At 32.5% G+C, this 22,815-nt stretch overlaps 1 protein-coding gene across 1 annotated transcript in view; it reads left to right on the forward strand.

The window, feature by feature from the left end:
* The window catches only part of LOC6050116, a 137,325-nt gene that overhangs the window by 19,325 nt on the left and 95,185 nt on the right, over window positions 1–22,815 (forward strand). Inside the window, exon 2 of the mRNA XM_038260620.1 lies at window positions 14,758–15,026. Within this exon, the coding sequence (XP_038116548.1) occupies window positions 14,955–15,026 (72 nt within the window). The 5' untranslated portion in view covers window positions 14,758–14,954. The remainder of the gene's footprint in view (window positions 1–14,757; window positions 15,027–22,815) is intronic.

Genomic DNA, 22,815 nt, shown 5'->3' on the forward strand with positions numbered 1-22,815 from the left:
CCTAACGGCCGGTTGCGTTTCAGGTTCAAGGTTGGTCGTTGACAAGGCTGCCGTGATCCTGGTGTCGACATGACGGCGTTTATTGTATGGTAATTATTCAAGACGGAGTTCTTGGCGCGGTTTCGCCGAGAATCATGATGTCACGATCGCGGCTGTGTTCTGCGGCTGCGATTCTGACTCATTTCGGCAAATTAGCACAACCGATCGCGATCGCGAATCTAGGTCATCAGACAGAACGAGTTGGTCATCGGTTTGGAAATTCTGTGTGACCCAAATTGATCTCCAAGAAGTCGAGACTACAAGATAACAAGTCTGCTAATTCTTGAATTCTACAAGACTTTATCAATAATTCAAGTCAACAACTTGTCTTTAAGACTTTTAGTGTTGAAGGTCTAAGTCCCTAAGCCTGACACACTTCATCGTTAGATGATATTTTTCGGATTCTGAAAGTTTGTAATCCAAACCAGAAAAAAAGATCAAAACCACAAATAGCATGTGTTTGGTCTCCCCTTGCATTTCAAATTCCAGAAAGTGTTCCAAAGTCACGGGTACCCGACAAACTGGATTGACCGAGGCTAAGGAAGCGGCCAGCAACCTCAGATCTACCACAAACGAAAAAAAGACAATGTCCTCTGACTGGGCTTTTCATTGGTTTTTAAGAAGCGCCAGAGTTGGTAAAAACACGTTTCTGACACCGTCATCGTCGCTCAGGTTCTGAGAGTGAAACCGAGAGTATCAAGTGGTCACCGTGCCGCGCGATCGTGGACCATGATCGAATGCCCGGCCACGACTTGCCTCTAGTAGAGTAGTTATTGGTTATTATTATTCAGGCAAACTGCTTCCCTTTTAAGGAATTGACACCGTAGATGGCTAAATGGGACCGCTCAATGGTGAGCCACCTCGATCGCGGGCTCTCTACCCGCTGCCGCAGGTATAATTCATAACTCGATCTACGCCGTCGGGCTTGTCGTGTGAGAAGAAACTTGGAGGAGCCTGGGCGAGAGAGGAGAGACGCGAATAGTACGCACAAATGGGATCTGGGCGACCCTTGGTTCGAGTATTGCGATTTATACAGATGTTCTGGTGATCAGGATCTGATGCTACCAAAATCTGACGAGTCTAATCGGCAAGCTCTGGCGTATCCAAAATATAACGCTACCAAAATCTTACACTACCGAAAACTAACGCTAGCAAAATCTGACGATGATAAGATTGATCTCTACCAATAAGCTACCAAGGATCACGCTACCAAAATTTGATTTCTAACGATATTTGATCTGACGATATCAAATCTAAAACGTCTGTGGTGATACAGAAGTTTGGTGCTACCAATATCAAACGCTACAAATCTTAGACGCTACCAAGATCTAACGTAACCAAAGTCTAATTCTACCAAAATCTGACGAGACCAAGATTATTCTTTCCCAGTAGCTAAAGTTATCTTCTCAGCATACTAAGATCTGATGATACCAATTTCTGGTACTACCAAAATATGTATAAAAAAACAACATAAGCTGTTACCAAGATTTGACGCTACCAAGATCTAAAGCTACCAATATGACACGACAAAGATGAGTCGATACCTAGATCTGACGTTACAAAGAGCTGACGCTACTAAAACCAGATGATATCAAGATCTGACGATACCAAAATCGTTCGCTACCAAGGTCAGAGGATACCAATAGATAACGTTACTAATGTTACTAAAAGCTGACGCTACCAAGGAAGACGCTACTAAAACCAGATGATACCAAGATCTGACGTTACCAAAATCGTTCGCTACCAAGGTCAGAGGATAGCAATAGATAACGTTACCAAAATCTAAGATCTAATACTACAAAAATCTGACGGGAACCGGATTTGACACTACCAATATCTGAAACTATCAATGTCAGCCGTTATCAACATCTTTCGCTATCAAAGTTTAACGCTACCAAGACGGCAGGGTGGCCACTCAAGTCGGGAAAGTCGGGAAAAAGTCGGGAATGCACCAAAATTCGCTGAAAATTGGGAAAAAAGTCAGGAATTTGTGATATTTTGTCAGAAAGTCGGAAAAATTAAAGATTTTTAAGACATTGAAAATACTTATAAACTCTGGATTTATTTGACACAGAATTTTAAAATATTTGTTTTATTAATCAAAAGTTTTTTTTTTAGTTTATCAAACATTACCACTTGTTCTTACTCTAACTTAAAACAACAACAAAGTAAATGAAAAATTAATACAAAAATTGAGCCTAATTTTAACGATTATGGCTAGCGCAAACGTATGATTATGTTTCATTTCATTACATTGATTGAATATTTGATAAAAGATTCCAACTTGAGTTTAGCAATGTTTTTTTTTGTGGTAATTAAGTATTATTAATTGATGAACTAAATTCATTGAGTCATCTCAAATATTTTTTTTCCAAATGATTCCCTTGATTTTTTGGGTAAATTACTTTAGTATGGGTAAATTACTTTAGATAAAGCTTGATTTTCAGTTATCGGAAAACTTCAATATCGTAAAAATCCATTCGATTTTCGGAACGAACATTTTGAAAACATGAACAAATATTGAATTAAAAAAAAATCCAACAAATTTTGGTTAAGTTATTGCAAATCCAATATGTTAAACGATATTTTCCTCTTTAAACATTTCACATAAAATAAGTGGTAAAACCTAGGATAAAACATAAAATCTAAATAAACTGTTTTTTTTTTTCATTGAAAAAAAAATTTAAAGCAGTTAAATACTGACAACTAGATAAATCACATCAATTCAAAATTTACAAAATTGAAAAGGAAACTTAGTAAAAACATTTAGGAATAAAATTTTAAATTTAGTTATCTTTAACTTTTTGTCATTTCCAGTTGAAACGAAGTATCAAAAACTATACTTTTGCCAATTTTAAAAATAAACATTAAAATCACAAATATTATAAAGCTTTCGGTTATTTTTCAAAGACTAATTGTTTATGTTTCTAATCGGAATCAAAATAATGAGTGCTTCAATTTTTAAAGGTTTTTTTCAGGAATTTTTGTTGAATTTCTGTTTTTTACGAAAATTGTCAATAGTTTTATTTTCTTTAAATTCATTTAGATTATTTTGATGGTTTATACTGACTTTATATAAAGAGTTTTTTTTTAATTATTCTTTAGATAAGAAATGCCTACTATTTGAGATTCTGGAAAAGTCGGGATAAAGTCGGGAATTTCAAAATGGGATTTGAGTGGTCACCCTGCTAAGACGCTACTATAAACATATGTTATCAATATCTAAAGCTGCCAGCTCCAAACGATGTCAAGATCTGTCAAGATCAGGATCTGACGAGATCACTATTTGAAACTACCAAGGTCCGATGGCATATACACTCAAAATCAGAAGTACCCTTCAAAAAGGGTTCTATCTACCCTTTATCTGTCATCCCAAAGAAAAAAAACCCTTTTTGAGGGTTACTTCCACCCTTTTTTAAGTTTAACCGTCGTCACTCTTTTGCAAAGGGTTACTACCGGTAAACTTGAAAAAAGGATGGAAGTAACCCTCAAAAAGGTTTTTTTTTCTATGGGATGACAGATAAAGGGTACTTCTGATTTTGAGTGTAGATCTCACGCTACCAAAGTCTTTCGCTACCAAGGTCAGATGATACCAATATCTACAGTTAACAAGGTCTTGAGACTTCAAACCAAGATCTAATGCTATAAAACTCTGAAACCAGAAATGACACTAGCAATATTCGAAATTATCAATGTCAGGCGTTACCAATATCTTTCGCTACCAAAGTTTGACGCGTTACCAAAATATGAAGATCTGACGAGACCACTATTTGCCACTACCAAGGTCTGATGGCAGCTAGAAATATCGCTACCAAAATTTCTCGCTACCAATTTCTGACTTTATCAAATTCTAAGGATATCTTACCATCTAAAGAAGTTAAGTTCCAAAGGTGAGCCAAGGGTTACCCGCTCGATAATTCCCAGAAGCAGACCAACTTCTTGGCGCTCCACTATCGGACCGCCACGTAACAGCGCCAGACATGATGGCAATTTAATTGCGAATCAAACCAAATGCATGGTCCGGGGTAGTTCAATTAGTTACGGACCCCGCGGAGCACCTGAAGAACGAGAGGGGGTTTTCTGGAAACTTTCGCACTGCTCTGCGGGCTTTGCGCGACTTCAAGGAAAGCGGCTTCTTCCTCTCGCGTAAAGAATTATGGTTCCGGAAGTCCCCATAGTCATGTGTGTAGATTCAGCTGCTCTTGGCCTTACCGACAATGGTCAGGTGTCATTCAACGGACGACCGAGAGATGCCTGATTATGCGCGCGGCAATCCAAAGTGATCCTCGAGTCAAGAGGACCTTTTTTTGTTTGAGTTGTTGTCGATCAAATGAAGTTGTTGGTTTATTCCATAAATGATACTGTCCTTAAGAACGGGTGGTCCACTTTTGCTTTGTTGGTTTTTCGGGCCTTTCTGTCCGTTGATATTGAAGTGATTGATGGCTGTATTTGGCATAATCATCGTGGTTTTAATTTGGAAGAGCATTTAACATAATTTAAATCTATATTGAATTATATAGTTACGATTCTAAAACAAACATTTACCTTCATTTAAAACACGTAAATCGCACCAACCTCCTTCCCGTAATCCGTTTTACAGTACAAATGATCACAATCAAGATTGATTGGAGGCAATCAATCTTGAAGGGAGCATTCGACTTTGGTGGTCGGTCAGTATGCCTCCTTAAAAATCTTCAAACCTTTAAAAAACCCGCTTCGGTCACGTTGCGCTTACTTGCAAGTATTTGGAGTTATTTTGGGCCGCTCGGAAAGTCGTGAATGTAGGACTTTAGGAAAATTTATAAATTCAGCTCCTTCAATTTTTAAGTTTAAAAATCAAAATCAAGGTAATTTTCAAAGTATTGGTTTAAAATAATAGAACTTTTGGATTGTTACTTTTTGATTTCATGAATTTCCTATTGTTTTTTTTTAATATTTAAAATTTCAACAATTATTTAATTTTCTTAAATACCCTGAGCTTCAGATTTTTTTAATTTCTTGAATTTCTTGGATTTTTATTTTATTTTCAAAATATCTCAATCTTCCTGAATTGCTTAAATATTTTTAAAAATTCTAAAATTTCTTGACTTTTAGAATTTTATGCATTTCATAAAAAAAAGATCTTGTTGAATCGTCATAATTAATTTCTTGAATTTCGAAAATTGCTTGAATTTCTATAATTTCTTTATTTCTTTTTATTCTTTTTACTTCTTAAGTTTTGTAAATTTTATGGTTAATTTTTGTAATTTTTGAACTATTTGAGTTTTTAAAAAATCAGAATTTTTGAAAGTTTGTCCTTGATTTATATAAATTTTATAAATTTTGAACATTTTGATTAATTTATTGAGTTTCTTGAATATCTAGCCGGGACCGTGGTGTAGGGGTAAGCGTGATTGCCTCTCACCCAGTCGGCCTGGGTTCGATCCCAGACGGTCCCGGTGGCATTTTTCGAGACGAGATTTGTCTGATCACGCCTTCCGTCGGACGGGAAGTAAATGTTGGCCCCGGTCTAACCTGGAGGTTAGGTCGTTAGCTCAGTCCAGGTGTAGGAGTCGTCTCCCTGGGTCCTGCCTCGGTGGAGTCGCTGTTAGGCAGTTGGACTAACAATCCAAAGGTCGTCAGTTCGAATCCCGGGGTGGATGGAAGCTAAGGTGTAAAAAGAGGTTTGCAATTGCCTCAACAATCAAGCCTTCGGACACCTAGTTTCGAGTTTCGAGTAGGAATCTCGTAATCGAGAACGCCAAGGCAATGCTGTAGAGCGAATAATTTGATTTGATTTTTTTTTTCTTGAATATCTAATTATTTTGTATTCTTTCTTTAATTTCTTCACCTTCAATGTTTTATTCCTTTTTATATTTTTGAAATTTCTTGAGTTTTTTTACCAACTTTAGAATTTTTTGAAAAAGACTTCTTTAAATTCCTCTTAATTTTTATACTTTTTAAATTTATTTTTTCCAATTGTATTTGATTTTTTTAATGTATAAATTTTGTTAAGTTTATAAATTTTCATTATTGTTTTTTACATTTTTTTGATTTTATTAAAACTTTTAAATTTGAAGAAATTTTTAAATTTTCGAAATAAAATTTGTTGACTTTTTTCAATTTATAAATTTCATGAATTTCTTAAATTTCATATTTAATTTATTGAATATCTCAAATTTCTTAAATTTCTTAAATTACATGAAATTCTTGAATTTCTTGAACTTCTTGAATATCTTCAATTACTCAAATTTCTCAATTTTTTTGAATTTCTTGAATTGCTTAAATTTTTTGAATTTCTTGAATTTCTTGACTTTCTTGAATTTCTTGAATTTCTTGAATTTCTTAAATTTCTTGAATTTCTTGAATTTCTTGAATTTCTTAAATTTCTTGAATTTCTTGAATTTCTTGAATTTCTTAAATTTCTTGAATTTCTTGAATTTCTTGAATTTTTTGAATTTCTTGAATTTCTTGAATTTCTTGAACCTCTTGATTTTCTTGAACCTCTTGATTTTCTTAAAATTCATGAGTTTTTGAAATTCTGAAATTTATTAAATTTCTTGATTTTTCGTTCAATTTATTGTAATTTTTAAAATACTCAAATTTCTATTTTTTATTATTAATATTTTTATTTCATGAATTTCACTTGTTTTTTTTCAAGCTGTTGAATTTCTTTAATTTCTAGAATTGAATTTATTGATCTATTATTTTTTATTTAATGAATTTCTTTTTTGTTAAATTTCTTGATTTTTTCAAATTCTTGAATTCCTTAAATTTTGAAAATCTCCATAATTTCATACATTCCTCATATATTGAATCTCATAAATTTCCTGAATTTCTTAAAATTCATGAGTTTTTGAAATTCTGAAATTTGTAAAATTTCTTGATTTTTTGTCCAATTTATTGTAATTTTTAAAATGTTCGAGTTTCTTGAATGTTTACTTTTTTCAATTTCTAAAACTACTCGCTTTTTTATTTTTTTTATTTAAAATTTTTGAAAATATTTTTGTCAAATTCTTTGAATTTCCTATTTTTTTTAATTTTCAGTGTTTCTAAATTTTGAGTGTTTTCTAAATTTTTTTATGTTTAAAACTTTTTAATTTTTTTAATTATTAAGAAGTTTTTGCTTTTTTAAAATTTTATAATTGCTAACACTTTTAGAATTTTTGAGAATTTTCTGAATCAGTTATAAATCTTAAATTTCTGAAATTTGCTGAGTTTCAAAAAAAAAATTCTGAGATTGTTGGAAGTGTTGTTTGCTTATTTTTTTGTTCTTGTGTATTTTTAATATTTTTCACATTTTTGGTGTTTATGTTTTTTATTTCTTGTTTTTTTTTTATTTCTGAAAATTATTTAAATCTTTTTATTTTCTTGATTTTTTATTCTTACATTTTTTTATTTTCTTTATTTTAATTTTTTTGTTTGAAATATTTTCTTTTATTTTCACAAATTTTATGATAAATTTTTGAAAGTTAAAAATCTCTCAATTATCTTTTGGATTCCAGGATTTTGGAATGATTGGATAGTTTAATATGAAATTCTCTTATTTAGTTTTATAACTATGAATAATTTCTGGAGTATTTTTTCAAAGGTCCAATAAACATTTTTTTTCATTTTGGGATTTTAGAATATCCTTGACTTAAGGGGGTTCGAATAACACCCAAAAACAAAAAAAATAAATATTTTATTGGAAACCAAATAAAAATCCTGATTTGTAAAATTTCAACAAATTCATTTCAACAAATTCATTGCTTTTTACGGGTTGCTATCTCAAATACCAAAATAAGTTAAAAGCTTTAAATTCCTCTAAATGATCATTAATGCGTTTTACAATGTATTTTAAATGATTTACAATTGAATGTACAAGATTTTTTTCATGACAATTTCTAGAAGAAGCAACTTTTTTTACAGTTTTATTATCAAAAAATCATAGCTTGGCAAACAACAACTCGTCCGTCAATGAATAGTCGATTTGGGATAATGTACACAATTTGAGTTGTAATTTTTAGCAACATATATCTATATCTCGACTCCGGTTGGAGATTTCTAAAAAATATGTTAATATGCAAAATAATTTAAAAAATCCAGGCTGATTTTGTACAGGAGAGCTTCGTGCTAACTGCTAGGTGATCATCCCTTGGCATTCCTGCGCCCGTCAATACTGTCAATGAATTCCTGAAAGTGTGTTTTTTGTTTCGCTTCTCTTCCTTCCAGAAGAATTCCCCCAACCAATAGGGTCCTTAACCGCCAATAAAAGTTTATTTTTTAAATACCTAGAAAGCTCCCCTTTCCAAATTTGTCGCCTGACCTTGCTCGACCCTAAACGACGCCACACTAAAAAATAAGAAGAAAAAACCCTTTTTCCCGCCAAAACACCCCATTGCAGCTTAGCCTTCCGACTGGAACCAAGCAAGCCATGCAACAACAACAACAACCTGCACGAGCCTTAAAATCTCGCGCTAAGACCAAGTATAGTCACTGTTCATGACAACATTGGCGTCGTCGTCGTCCACCACCCCCCTCCCCTCGGTGGGTGGTTGGGGGGGTGTCTGGGGGACTCATGCCATGTGTGTGTGATGTGGTAGTGATCTTCGAGAGCCCAATTTCGGCGTGTGGCCGAGCCTCGGACGGTCAGTGCTCAATTTGCAATCAAACCGACTAGACGCGACCGCGCGATCGCGATGATTAACGCGTGACTCTTAACCTGACTTAAAGTCCGAGTGTTGTTTTTTTAGTGGGGGAGAAAAAAAAGTTTAAAGAATGGAAAACCGATCGATTTAATCAGTGATAAGGGTGGTGCTAAAGTCATAAAAAAGAAGAAAACAAAAAAAAGTTTCACATCTTTAGTCCCAAGTGATAACACAACTTTTATGGACTCACGAGATAAACAGGGTGGCTACTTGGAGCCGTGAAATCGGAAATTGAAAATTATTAGATTGGCCAAAGCCAAAAGGAAGCAGATCGTGCAATTAGTTGACGCGTTTAAGGGCGCGCGCGCGTAATCATAATTAAGTTCAATGAATATCGCAGCTTGAAAGTGAGTGTGACGCGCGGATTTTGAAGGATTGTTGAAAGTGTGGCTGTGGCTGTGGTGGTGGTGATTGTTGTATCGGCGGCGGTGGCTAATTGGTGGTGATAATTTGCATCGATGTTGTGAATAACACAGTGCAAGAGGGAGAGAAGTGAAATTGAGCTGTTTTTGAGGTAAAATGATGTTTGTGACAGGAATTTAAACGTGGAAATTTCCTGTTATTCGAATCGGGAAGAATAAATAAATGAAAAAATAATAATATTAAAATTATTAAATATCAACCTGTCTTTTCTAAATACATCAAAAATAGTTAATTTCTGTTAATCATAAAATTAAAAGAATTAAGTTTAGATGATAAAAGATAAAGATTAGAACTTGACAAAAAAAAAATCACGGGAAAATATTTTTTTTAGAGAAGGGAAGGGAAAGCATCTCTTGCGTTAGGATGGTGCAAAATCTGGTACAAAGGATAAAGATTTTGAGCATTATTTTAAAATTAAAATAATAAAAGCTTTTAATTTTTTTACACGGATGCTTTTTTCAAGATATATTTTCAAATTGCAAAAAATTGAACTTGTTTTAAAAAAAACTTCTGAAAATGCCTGAAACAACATTAACATTGAACAATATTTGAAACGGCATTGTAATTATAATTTAAAAAAACTTAAGTGTTCTTAAAATACAGTATTTTATGAATACACTTAAAAATCCATAATTCACAATATGGAGTCCAATGAATCCAGATATGATATTGTTATTGATTTTCATAACACTAATAAAAAAAACTTATATTTTTCCCAAGAACTGTTTATGTAATGGAAACTAGAATTTCTAAGCAAAATTAAGAATGGATTTGCCCACTATAAGATGTTTGTACTTAAGTAAATATGTATACAAATTAGTAAAACGAAACAAAAAAATAAATAAATAAATAAATAAACAAAACAGTAAAAATATAAAAAATATGATAAATTAATAAAAACAATCAAAAAAAAAAAAGGCTGATGCTTAATATTTAAAATGGTCTAAATAAAAATTAATAAAATAAAATAATGAAATAAGCAAAAAAAAAATAAAATACTTAAGGCAACTAACAAAAATGAGGCATTTGCGATTCTTTTTAAGTTTATGACCCTTTATTTTTAAAGTTTATGACTCTTACCAAAGTCGATGGGGGACACTTTAGACTGTTTTCAGTTGATGAGAATTAAATTACATTAACATTTTGTTTTTAAAAAATCGCCATAAAATTTGATAAATAATGAGAAAATGGTTAAGAATAATAAAATTCACAAAAGTTTTTAAAATTAATACAAATTATTTCAAATTATTACAAAAAAACTAAAAACTTGAAAATAAATGTATGATCTACAATACAAAAATATGTATTAAACTTGATTTAAAAAAATACAAATTAATACAAATAAATACAAATTATTAAAAATTAATGAAAATTATTTTTAAAAAATCTAAATTTTATTTCAAATTTTATCCCCTCCCCCTTCCAAATTTCCTCACTTTTTAAACAAAATTCAGCATTGAAGGTTTTTTATTTTTTTAAATCTCCCTCCTTGGCCTTGATCAGAACCTATAGACAAAAGATTTGAAACTATTCTCGTCCAGCTATCCTAATATTTTGAAAGGCCTTTAGGCCTTAGGCGTGATTTAAAAAATTATAAACTTTTTTACAAAGATGCGGGAAATCAACTCTTGTTGACTTTCAAACTATTTTTTTTCTTGAATTTCTTGAAATCCTAATTTTTTTCTTCTATTTCTTTAATTTCTTTCTTAAATTTTAAAAATTTCTGATGTTTTTGAATTTATTTAAATTTTAAATATTTTTTTCAATTCTTTAGGCCGATGCAAATATTTAAAAAAGTTTTTGTCCCTCGACCCTGGCCGAGGTCAAGGGGGGGGCAAAAAAATAAAAAAAAAATATAAAAATCTAAATAACAAGCCATAGTCTTCACGTTTAAATGAAAAAAGTGTTTTAAAATGCATTTTACACTAGTTCAGTTGTTTTGCAATCATTAGTTTTCAAAAAATCTAAGATATGACAAAAACAAAAATTGTATCGAAAAAAATGATTTTGCATCGAAAATTTTCTAAAAATCTTAAGATTTTTTTAATAAACCCAAACATGCTAAAAATGATTTTAAACGCAGAAGAATGTATTTTAATTTGATTTCAGCTGGTTGCACTTGAATTTTCATTGAAATTTTGAAGTTTATTGTAAAAATATTTTTTTTGCCCCCTGATTTTTCGGGCCAATTTTGAAGGGGGGGGGGGGACAAAAACTTTTAAAAATATTTGTACCAGCCTTATTTTTTTTCAAACATTTTTTGGATTTCTAGAATTTTTAAAATTTCCCAAATTTTTTGAATATGACCGAATAGTTATAATTTTGTGGTGTTTTGGTAAATATTATCGATTGCCTAATTTGAAGCTTTTGAATGCTTTAAAACTGCTGTCTCTATTCAAACTGTAGTCCCGATTTTCTCTAGATGACCGTATTCATGAAAATTGAAAAAAAGCAAGAAATACCACAAAATTATAATTATTCGGTCAAATTCAAGAAAATTGGGAAATTTGAAAAACTCTAGTAATCCAGAAAATGACTTGAAATTAAAAATAAAATAACGAATTGAAAAAAAATTGAAAATTTAAATAAATTCAATAGAATCAGAAATTCTAGATTTCGGCCCAGATCTTAAATTACTTTTTTTTTATATCTCTTCAATTCGATAAATTTCATACTTTTCACATATTTTTGATTTTCATGAATTTGATAAATTATTCAAGTTTTTTAAATTGCTTGAATATTTAGTTTTTTTTTATTTTTTTTATTACTTGTCTTGATGTTTCGAAATCCTTCAATTTAATATAGAGCGTCCAATTTCCCGTCCCGGGAAAAAAAAATCCCGGGAATTCCCGGGATTTCCCGAAAAAAAATATTTCCCGTTTCCCGGGAAATTTGTAAATTTCCCGGGAATTCCCGAAATTCAAGCGGAATTTACATTTTCTAAACTTTTTGGCACTTTTTCAAATTTATCAAAAAATAATTAAAGAGCTCAATTTTATTTTATTTTGTGTAATTATTGAACTTATCAATTCTACTTAAAATTTCCTGTCAAGGTTTATTTCAAATAATATTAATTTGTGAACTATTCACAACTGGGAATATTTCTTGTTTATTTGTGGGCAACAAAAATTACGATTTGATTGAATGAAACTAAACTTTTATAATTTTGGTAAGATTTTAAACGAAAATTGTTTTTATTTGATTTGAAAATAAGGTACCCCTTACCGCCAAGATCAAAATTGAGTTTTTTTTACGTTTTTGTTTACCATGACCAAATTGGATGAAAATTAAATTGGTATCATAAAATGTCTCAAAAAGGTTGCGCAAGAATTTTTTTAATTTGATTAAATGTGTTCAATAAATTACAGTTTAAAGTTGGAAATTTTAAGGGCCATGGAGCTACCAAGCCTAAGAAAAAATGGTGCCCAAAAATGAATTCATGTTTCAGAAACTCGCTCCAAATTTATGAAAACTTTGAGATGTGATTTAATAAAAATGGTATTTCAAGTGAAAAAGCAGATTTTTAATGTAAATTCAATGCTAATCTATGAATGATGAGCTTGAACTTAAACAAGTAAGATTTGTTCTGGAAAAAAGATTTGCAAAGAAAAACATATTTTTTGCATGGTTTTTGTTTTTATTTCAACTTAATGTGTCAATATTATGCTTGACCAAATTCTCTCATACTATTCACTGTGATTAGAAAAATAATACTTCTTAACACAAAAAACACGACTGATTATTTTTTGATATTTTGTGCGAATTTTCAAAACAGCTTATAAATTTAGAAAATTTCTGTATTTTCTTTAAGTTATATGTTTTTTTAAAGCAGTGAAAGCATTAATTGATCCCAACTCTTATTTTCAATACTTAAGTTGCTAGTCTGTTCAATTAGATTGCAAAATAATAATCAGAACCAAGATCAGAACAATTTTCGATAAATTTTAAATTTCCCGGGAATTCCCGGGATTTCCCGGGAAATTTGTTGAAAATTTCCCGTTTCCCGGGAATTGTGTGACCCCGGGAAATTGGACGCTCTAATTTAATAATAAATTTCTCAAATTCTTAAATTTGTAGAATTCAGCGATTTTTTTATTTATTTTTTATTTCTTGTTAGTTTTTTAGTTTGTTTTCTTATCTTTTAAAAATGTATTTGAATTCATTGATTTTATTCATTCTTAATTTTGCTTGAATACTTTTTTTTTGATTTTTCGATGTTTTGCATAATTTCATGATTTTTGTTCAATTTTTTAAATTTCTTGAATTTCTGGATTTTCTGGATTTTTTTATTCCTCGGATTTCTTTAATTTTATGGAATTCTTGATTTTTTTGAATTTCTTAAATTCCTTGAATTTCCTGAGTTTTTTTAATTTCTTGAATTTCTTGAATTTTTTAGATACCTTGAATTTCTTGATTTTTTTGAATTTCTTGAATTTCGTGATTTTTTTGAATTTCTTAAATTTCTTGATTTTTTTGAATTTTTTGAATTTCTTGAATTTCTTGAATTTCTTGAATTTCTTGAATTTCTTAAATTTCTTGAATTTCTTGAATTTCTTGAATTTCTTGAATTTCTTGAATTTCTTGAATTTCTTGAATTTCTTGAATTTCTTGAATTTCTTGAATTTCTTGAATTTCTTGAATTTCTTGAATTTCTTGAATTTCTTGAATTTCTTGAATTTCTTGAATTTTTTGAATTTCTTGAATTTCTTGAATTTCTTGAATTTCTTGAATTTCTTGAATTTTTTGAATTTCTTGAATTTCTTGAATTTTTTATTTTTTTGAATTCCTGATTTTTTTTGATTTTACAAAAAAAAACAGGGGGCAAAAACAAAATTTCAGAAATTTAATATGTTAACTGTATACTTTTTTGTATTTTCAATTAATATTTAATTTTTGTATTTTCAATCAAATAGGGTACTTTCAGACTATTTTCAAATTTTGAATTTTCGAACCACAGGTCGAAAAAGATATAACACTATTTTCATAAATTCAATGATATTTTGCAAATAATAATGCATAAAGCATTTTTTGATTCTTTTTGCTTATTAATTTTGAATTTATGGCATGTAACTTAGTTTAGTTTTCTTTATTTATTCCATGAGAAATGTTTGTACGTTGACACCCACATTGCGAATCAAGAAACTTTTAGTATTTAAATAAAAAAATTGAGTTTTTTACACCAAAAAAATCAAATACTGAAAATATATGAAAAATATGAATATTTCTAGAGTTTTTTAAAGGTCCTATAAGCTATTGTCTTTCATATGTTTATAGAACATAGATTTGATTTTGTGAAAAATAATGCTTTGGGAATCTTTTGAGTACTTTTACTTTTGAAAATGCTAAATTTCGACACATATTTCTAAAATCTGATAGTGTTTTGTCTGAATTAGGTCAAAAACGATGAAGATGAATACTATCGTGATCGGGCGATGAGATTTTTCTTTATACTTCAGCAATTTTAGTTTAAAAAGATTATCAAATGAGTTTTTGCATTCTTTCAGAGATGTTCTTTAACTAATAAAATACATAAATAAATTCCAAACCAACACATTTCAAGCACTTAATTTGTGTTAAATCACCCATTCATGTTTTTTTCTTCCTCTTCTCTCTCTTTTCCTTTCAGATATTCAAGACCCGTGGTCATCAAGTAGTACGAAAAAGTACAATTTTTTTTTAACGCTTTCGAATTCTCCGATGTGACGAGTAGTGTTGTTGAAGTGAAGTGCGTAAGACGAGTAGTAGTGAACCTGACGTAAGCTTACGAAGCCGAAGTGATACACGTTAAATTGTGCGTACTCATTCTGAGAAAAAATTGCCAAGATGTCCACCAAACTGAACATTGGCAACACGGACATCACCACGATCAAGGACGAGGATGTGCTCCGGAGGCTGGTGAGTTTTGGATTTTAGTTTAAATTTTTATTAGTTATTTTATTTTATTGGTAGGAACTTTCTTTTATGTGATCATTACAACTTTCCATACGGCCGTAAAAACCTCCCTGCGTGCAATTATTCTACACTGCTCCGTCAAAGCAAAGAAATTGCTCGAGCCTCCTTATAAAACCGATGCCATTAAGCCCTGATGTGGTGTGACTATGTTGTTGTTGCTGCCTCCTAGTTGAGCACGGTAGTTTAACCGCTTAATTAGGCGGTGCGCGCGCGCGTTGACCAAGGCGCCTTAAGGCGCTGAACTGTTCACGGGTTGTGCGCGGCTAGATTTATTACCCACCACCCTATTTACAGTGAAAGGGCTATAGTTTGACAACAATGTTTAGTTGACTTTTGCATTGACCCTTAGCAAACGTCAAAACCAGAAGAAATTTCTTGACTGAAAGTTGCCAAACTAGCGAAGTTGTACAATTGACGACGATCTCCATCCAAGATGCTGTGAGGCTGTGTGACTGACGTGTGATGGCCACACTACATAGAAGTAGCTAGAGCTAGAGTCCTCCGATGAGCGGAGACGACGACAACGCCTTTTTTGTCCTATTAGGAGGTGCCCCCCTCCAGTTGATTTTATGCATTTGCGCGCCGTCAATTGGACGAGTCGTCGGGAATTACACGGTCATCCATTGTGGATGCAAATGGGATGCTGCTGCGGCTGCTGGGTGGGGTCAGGGTTTGCTGGGAAGGATGTTGTTTTATGATCATTTGAAAATGGTACATAAAGAAACAGTAATTAAACAGTTAATTACAAGTTAAATAAGAGCATTTCTGAGAAAACCTTCTTTTTTGCATAAAATCAAAAAAATATCAGCCTTTTAATTAAAAGCTTAAACCAAAAAAAAAAAAAAAAACAAAAAAACAATGAATTCTCCAAAATACCTTTCATCCTCAAGTATTCCGTTAAATTTGAATTTTTTTTTGAAATTAAATATGTCTTTATTGAACTTTCTTATAATAATTACATTTCATTTACATTCTAAGTGGTATGGCTACATGCTCTTCATCTTCAATCGAATACATTTGGGTAAAAAAGAAAAAAAAATCACTTTAACAACTAATCCTAACTTAAAACTAAAAATGTAAATTCATTGAAATATTCAAAATCATTAGAACGAGTAAACTACGAACTGTATTTTAAGATAAATCCTCCAAGCGTTCTTACTTGTTCCGCACGAGTTTTGCAACCACGCAGTGTTGTTGTCATCTCGATGAAAATGTTCATAAGTTCTTGTGGTGAAAACAGGTCACTACTGCCTTCACCCGTTGATGCTGGTTGGTTTTCCCTCGGTTGCTGACTGAAGCCAGGAGGTGTTGTATTCTCTGCAACTCTTTGCCGCTGATTCAACGGCAATGGCTGCAGATTGGGAACCACTCGAACAGATCCCGCTCCAGGTGACGCCAAAGCAGGAAAATCCACGTCCGTGTATGCTGGTGGTGTTTTGCGACGATTTGGTTGGTGCCTCGTCGTCGCTTGCTGCCGAATTTTTACAAACTCAGCTCGTTTTGGGCAGCTTAGATTCTTGGTAGAATGGTCGCCGCCGCAATTGAAGCATTTCGCTTCGATGTTCTCGTTGATTGTTTCACAAGCTTGAGTTTTGTGCTCACCTCCGCAAGTTGCACAACGACTCTTGATGAAACACTAGGGTGTAATATCAAAATCGATTTTCCAGCACAGCATTATTTTAGTTCCTTTTGGGGTCCTAATCAACTCCCCAAAGTTTGGGAACGATTGGTTTAGTCCTCACTTTGCGCAAAGCAATTCAATTTTCCATACAAATTTGTATGGGAAAATTTTTTTTTTGAATTTTGATATTTAAAAAATCCACGTTTCACGCTATATCAAAACCGGATTCATATTCGGATGCTCTGGAATGTGCTCTACAACTTTCCCGAAGAGAGTATGGTGCTAACTTGCTCCTATAAAAAGATACAGCGTCCTCAAAACTCGTCTAAAACGTGATTTTCGATCAAAAAACACGTTTTAGACGAGTTTTGAACACGCTATATCTTTTTATAGGAGCAAGTTAGCACCATACTCTCTTCGGGAAAGTTGTAGAGCACATTCCGGAGCATCCGAATATGAATCCGGTTTTAGTATAGCGTGAAAGTTGGATTTTTAAAATATAAAAATTCAAAAAAAAGATTTTTCCCATACAAATTTGTATGGAAAATTGAATTGCTTTGCGCAAAGTGAGGACTAAACCAATCGTTCCCAAACTTTGGGGAGTTGTTAAGGACTCTATAAGGAACCAAAAAGTTGCTGTGCTAGCCAAATTTGGACAACTTTATTTTTTTCCATACAACCATATTACACCCTATTGTGTCACGTCACGGTGCACTGGACGATAACGTTCCCAAGTCACGATGATGTTGAAAATTGCCCGAACTGCTTTCAGCTCAGACGGCGTTGTCGATCCTTTCTCGAGATGAACCAGGTACAGTTGATCACGATACTTGATGTCCTTGTTGTGTCTCGTCATCTTGAAGACTTCGATCACGTTCAACTTAAGAGTTTTGAGCTCTTCTTTCAGCACACTCACATCCATGTCGTACAGGCCACGGAGGACCTGTTTCATGGGGCGTTTACCTGGTCGTCATGGCTGTAGTATTCAATCTTGGTGTTGTTCAGGAAATCCCGAACGTAGTTGTAATCCTTTCTGGTAGGTAGCAGATTTTTGAGTCCATCAGCACACAGGCGAATGGAAGCTCGTAAAGCACCAGATTTGATAAACCCGGTCAGCCACTTTCGCACCGCATCCGATGACGATGTTTTCACAAAAATAGGTGGCAACTTTTCCCGTCGTTCAAATTCTTCCTTCTCGCTCACGTCCACAGGGAGGGTAGCGAACTGGTTTCCAGACAATTTTTGAGCGTCCTTGCTCAAACTGCCTGGCTTTGCAGGTAGCGCTTCGGCATTCTTTAGCTTCTTCAAATCTGCCGATCCTGCTGGTGAGGACCGCCTCTTTTTCTTGCCGTGAGGCATTTTTTGCACTTTTTAGCACTTTTTTGGTTTGTGAGAGACGCACGTCTGACTCGCTTCACTGCTGATCGCAGACTCAGTATTCCGTTTATTTTCCATCTGTGGTTCCAAAATTCTAATTTCTTAAATGATAAGTGATCATAATTCCAGCAAAAAACTTTTTGACAGCAAATATTGCATCAGATTAAGAAAATTGCTTTATTTTTTTTTTCCGATATTATTTACAATTTTTCCTAAAAAATGGATTGTTTCATAGAATCATAACTCTGAAATCAGAATTTGCACCACCCTACAGTATGGCGCTTTTTCATCTGAAGTTTTGTTAGAAATACAAATTTAACTGTAAAATTAGATTTTTTTTGGTGAAACAGCAATTTTTCGGGCTGAAAATTTGATGCATTTGAAATTTGTAAGATTATTCCTTCGGGGATCCTACTATTATTTATTGAATTTAATTTTAAAAAATCTTAGAAAGTATGAAAAAAAAAGTTTTTAGGTTTTTTGTTTAGAAAAATTCAAAATTCTTTCAAGACTAGAGTGGTTCAAATTTCACCAAGCTCATGGTAATAGGTAATATTCAATCTTCCAAAATTACAGCTTCCAAATTTATATTATTTTTTACTGCACAGTAAAAAATAATGTAAATTTGAAAGCAGTAATTTTGGAAGGTTGAATATTACCTCTTTTATGATGTAATTTTACCTCAATTTAGATAGAAAAAGTGACATTACACAAGAAAAGTGGTAAAATTACACATTTCCAGAGGTAAAATTACACCTTTTTTCTGACATTAAAGATGTACCCCTTCCCAGATGTAATATTACTATGATTTTTTTTTCTGTGTGTGTAGCGTATGAATGTGTGAAATTTATTGGTGTTATTTTACCTCAATTCATGATAAAAAATTTAAATTGTCCTAAAAAGAGACACAAACAAATATATGTGTATAACATTTTTTGAACTTTTGTGTCAGAAAAGATGTAGCCATTTTTGTATGTGTAATTTCACCTTTTGAACTATAATTGAGGTTAAATTTCACAACAGCTAAAAATTGTGTAAATTTGGAAGGTGTTCAATATTACTTCTTTTATGCTTTAATATTACCTCAATTTAGACCGAAAAAGTGGCATTGCAACTAAAAAGTGATAAATTGACACATTTTTAGAGGTAGAATTTTAATTGTTTTTTTTTCTGACATAAATGATGTGCTCATTCCCTGATTTAATTTTACATATTTTTTACCAAAAATCATGGTTTTCTGATTTCAATATCCCACTTTTCATACGATTTTTTGAGTTCAGGTACTATAACCATAAAAATGGTTATATGGGTTGAACTGAAAAATTCGTATGAAAAGTGGGATATTGAACTCGGAAAATCATGATTTTTAGTTAGGGTGTATAACATCTTCCAAATTCACTAATTTAGCTGTGTGTTAGATTTTAACGAATCTCAAATGAATAAGTGGTTATATTCTACTAAAAATTCCTAAAAATTCATAAAAAAATAAAAAATTACACATTTTGACTGTACACATCTTCTTTAAAACTTATTATTTCTCAATTTCTATGAAAAATTTGCAATCTATTATCAATAATATGTAATTTGTATACACAGAAAAAAAAAATGGTAATGTTCATCAGGAAATGTTGACAAATTTTGTGTCAAATAAAATGTGTAATACTACATCAGTTTCTGATGAATATTCAACAGGTTCACATTTTTACACATTTTTAAGTAATATTACTCCAAAAAGAGATAATATTCAATCAACCAAAATTTCAGCCTTCCAAAATTTAACTTTATTTCTCTGTGTATGTAATTTTACGCATTTTTGATGCAACAGTTAACTTTTTTTCTGAGACAAAATGTGTCTACATTCCCAGATTTTACAATCACTATATGTGTAAAAAAGTTTCATTTTTGAAGGTTTTCAACCTTGTTTAATTTTGTGTAATTTTACATCAGGAACAGATAAAATTTTCATTAGTTTCTGTCGAATTTCACTTTTTTACAAATTGTTTTAGGCAAAATTACAAAAAAATAAATGAGGGATTATTCATCCATAAAATTTTCAACATTACTAAATTAAACCGCTAACTCGAAAAAATAATCGAAATTTTGCCAGGGGTTATCCTCAAATGATGTAATTACAAATCTTCCATATTGCTCTCCCACCTTGATGAGCTGACCATGCTAGTGTGCAAAATTACCAAAATTTTTGTGTACTGGGTACTTTATTACTTTAATCGTAAATTATTTTGTACACATTAAAAAATTGTGTAAATTTGGAAGGTGTAATTTTGGAAGGTTGAATATTACCTCTTTTATGATGTAATTTTACCTCAATTTAGACTGAAAAAGTGACATTACAACAGAAAAGTGGTAAAATTACACATTTTTTGTGACATAAAATATGTACCCCTTCCCAGATGTAAAATTACCATGATTTTTTTCTATGTAGTTTCATTGCGTGTTGACACGTTAATTATTTCGAAACTCCTGCGAAAATTTACACCCCGCAATTAAAGTGCTCACAGCCCTCAATCTTTCCCCGTGACCCCACAACCAAACCCATTTCAAGCCACCGCACCAATAAATAAACCAAATTTTGAGGTCAAACCCTTTGTCAGGCCCCGTGCGAGAGTATCCTCCATGACTTGGCGGCCACCATAAATCTTCCCTCAACAATCATCATCATCACCCATCGTCGTCGCCGGCGACGCCACCACAGATAATAACAGACTTGAGGCGCACACGTCAAGTACGCAGCAATTACACTAAATTTAATCCCAAATTTGATGCGCGCGAGACGCAAAATTACGTGTCGGTGACGAAAACGACGACCATAACCTATAACCGTAAAGGTGTGATATGGCCATTTGAGGAGTTGACGAAATGAGATGGCAGTTGGTGGTGGCTGCATTTCGGTTCGGAAAGTGAGGTTTTCACACTTTGGATGATTTGGAGAGACAAAAAATTACATACAATGATATGTTATTCAATGTTGAAATTTACAAAAGTTTTCATGCAGGCTTCTTTTTTCTTTGTAGAGTTTTGAGTAACTTAAATGTGAAGATTAATTTTTAAATAGATTTACAAAAGTCGTGTAAATTGACGTGATTTTTGATAACATGTAAATTTACGTGATTTTTACAGGACATGTAAATTTACGTGATTACTCCACAACATGATATATTAATATCACAGATCGAAGTTATTTTACTTTTTTAAAATCGAAACAATAAAAATTAGGTTCGTGTAATTTTACACGAAATCCCTGTAACTTTTTTCTCACTGTGCTTCTCATGTTGAGGGAGAGAAGGTCATCCCTGCTGCTGCTACTACTTGGCTGAGCTGTTCTCTCAGAGTGACTTAAACGCACATATCTGACGACTGCGGCGTTAATTCCTCAGAGTTTTGCGGTAGAAGGTAAACCATACTTCCCTAAAAGGAAATCTCACCGTGATGGGGGGAACCGTATTGGAGTTTGGCCGCGAGATAAAAGGAATTAAAGATTAACTCATGTGTCTGAGCGTATGTGTGTGTGATTTTTACGGGGCCATTTACACTTTGTTGCAGTTCCGTCATGTTGGAAGGTAAGCCAGTTTGGGCTTAAGTGCCTGTCAAGGACGGGATGCGATGTGGCGCGCGCAAACGTTTGTTTGGTTAAGGTGAATGTGAGGAATTTACGTTGCGCCAAAACTTTTGGCCCAAAAGGTGACAGGCATGATGCGCATGCGCACGCGTTTCTCAAGGCTTGGAAGCTTTCTTCTGCGATGAGGTGCACTCAGTGTTGCATACTTGAAGGGGGTAAGATCGAAATCGAAAACTTTTATTGCAAATGCTAACGTTTTTTTTTATAATTAACTGATTTTAAACATTTCGATGCAATTCTGAACAATTCTGAGCAATTCCAAACAATTCTAAGCAATTTTGAACAATTCTAAGCATTTGTGAACAATTCCAAACATTTGTTTAAAATTCTAAGCAATTCTGAACAATTCTAAGCAATTCTGAATAATTCTATGCAATCCTGAAAAATTCTATGCATTTCTGAAAAATTCTGAACTTCAACAAATCAAATTTAAATTAAAATGTATTTTTTTGCAGATTGTTAGTAAGATTTAAATTGTTTCACTCCGTTTGTTCAAAGCTTAGCAAATCATTATTTATTATCAAGCGCATTTCTTTGATCATTTCTTCAAATACACTTAACCTCTTAGGACTCGGTTCCGTTTTTCCCATAAATTCAAATTTTCTACGATTCACTCACCACCAAAAAGCCATAAACTGCGCGCCACAGGTTTTCGAACTCCGAGCTTGATTGAAACTATTTTACGACCTATCCGGACCAAATTTACGAAAGAGTTGTAAATGATCACCCAAACTGGTGACCACCTTTCTCTGGTGGACGATCACAAAAAAAGTATGGCATTCTAATTTTGGTAAAAGCTCTAATTTGACTCTTTTCTGCATCACAAAAGGCAGCTCTCTTTATTGGAGAATTCTCAGAGCAGCCGTAAATATTTCGATGAACTGCTGCTTGGGGTTTTTCCCAGAAGTGACTTATAATTCAATATTAATATTTTTTTATTGACAGAAGGCGATTTCCTTTTTTGTGCTGCCTGCCCGCGCGAGCATTCGCGAGAGGGATTGACTTTGTTGTTTTGCTAAATGATGATTACGCCCACGTGCGCTCTCGAAGCCTGTCCGAACGGGTTATTTGCATTAGTATTTTAAGATGAACACTTT

Source organism: Culex quinquefasciatus, chromosome 1 (genome assembly GCF_015732765.1).
Source record: "Culex quinquefasciatus strain JHB chromosome 1, VPISU_Cqui_1.0_pri_paternal, whole genome shotgun sequence".
Taxonomy (NCBI): Eukaryota; Metazoa; Arthropoda; class Insecta; order Diptera; family Culicidae; genus Culex; species Culex quinquefasciatus.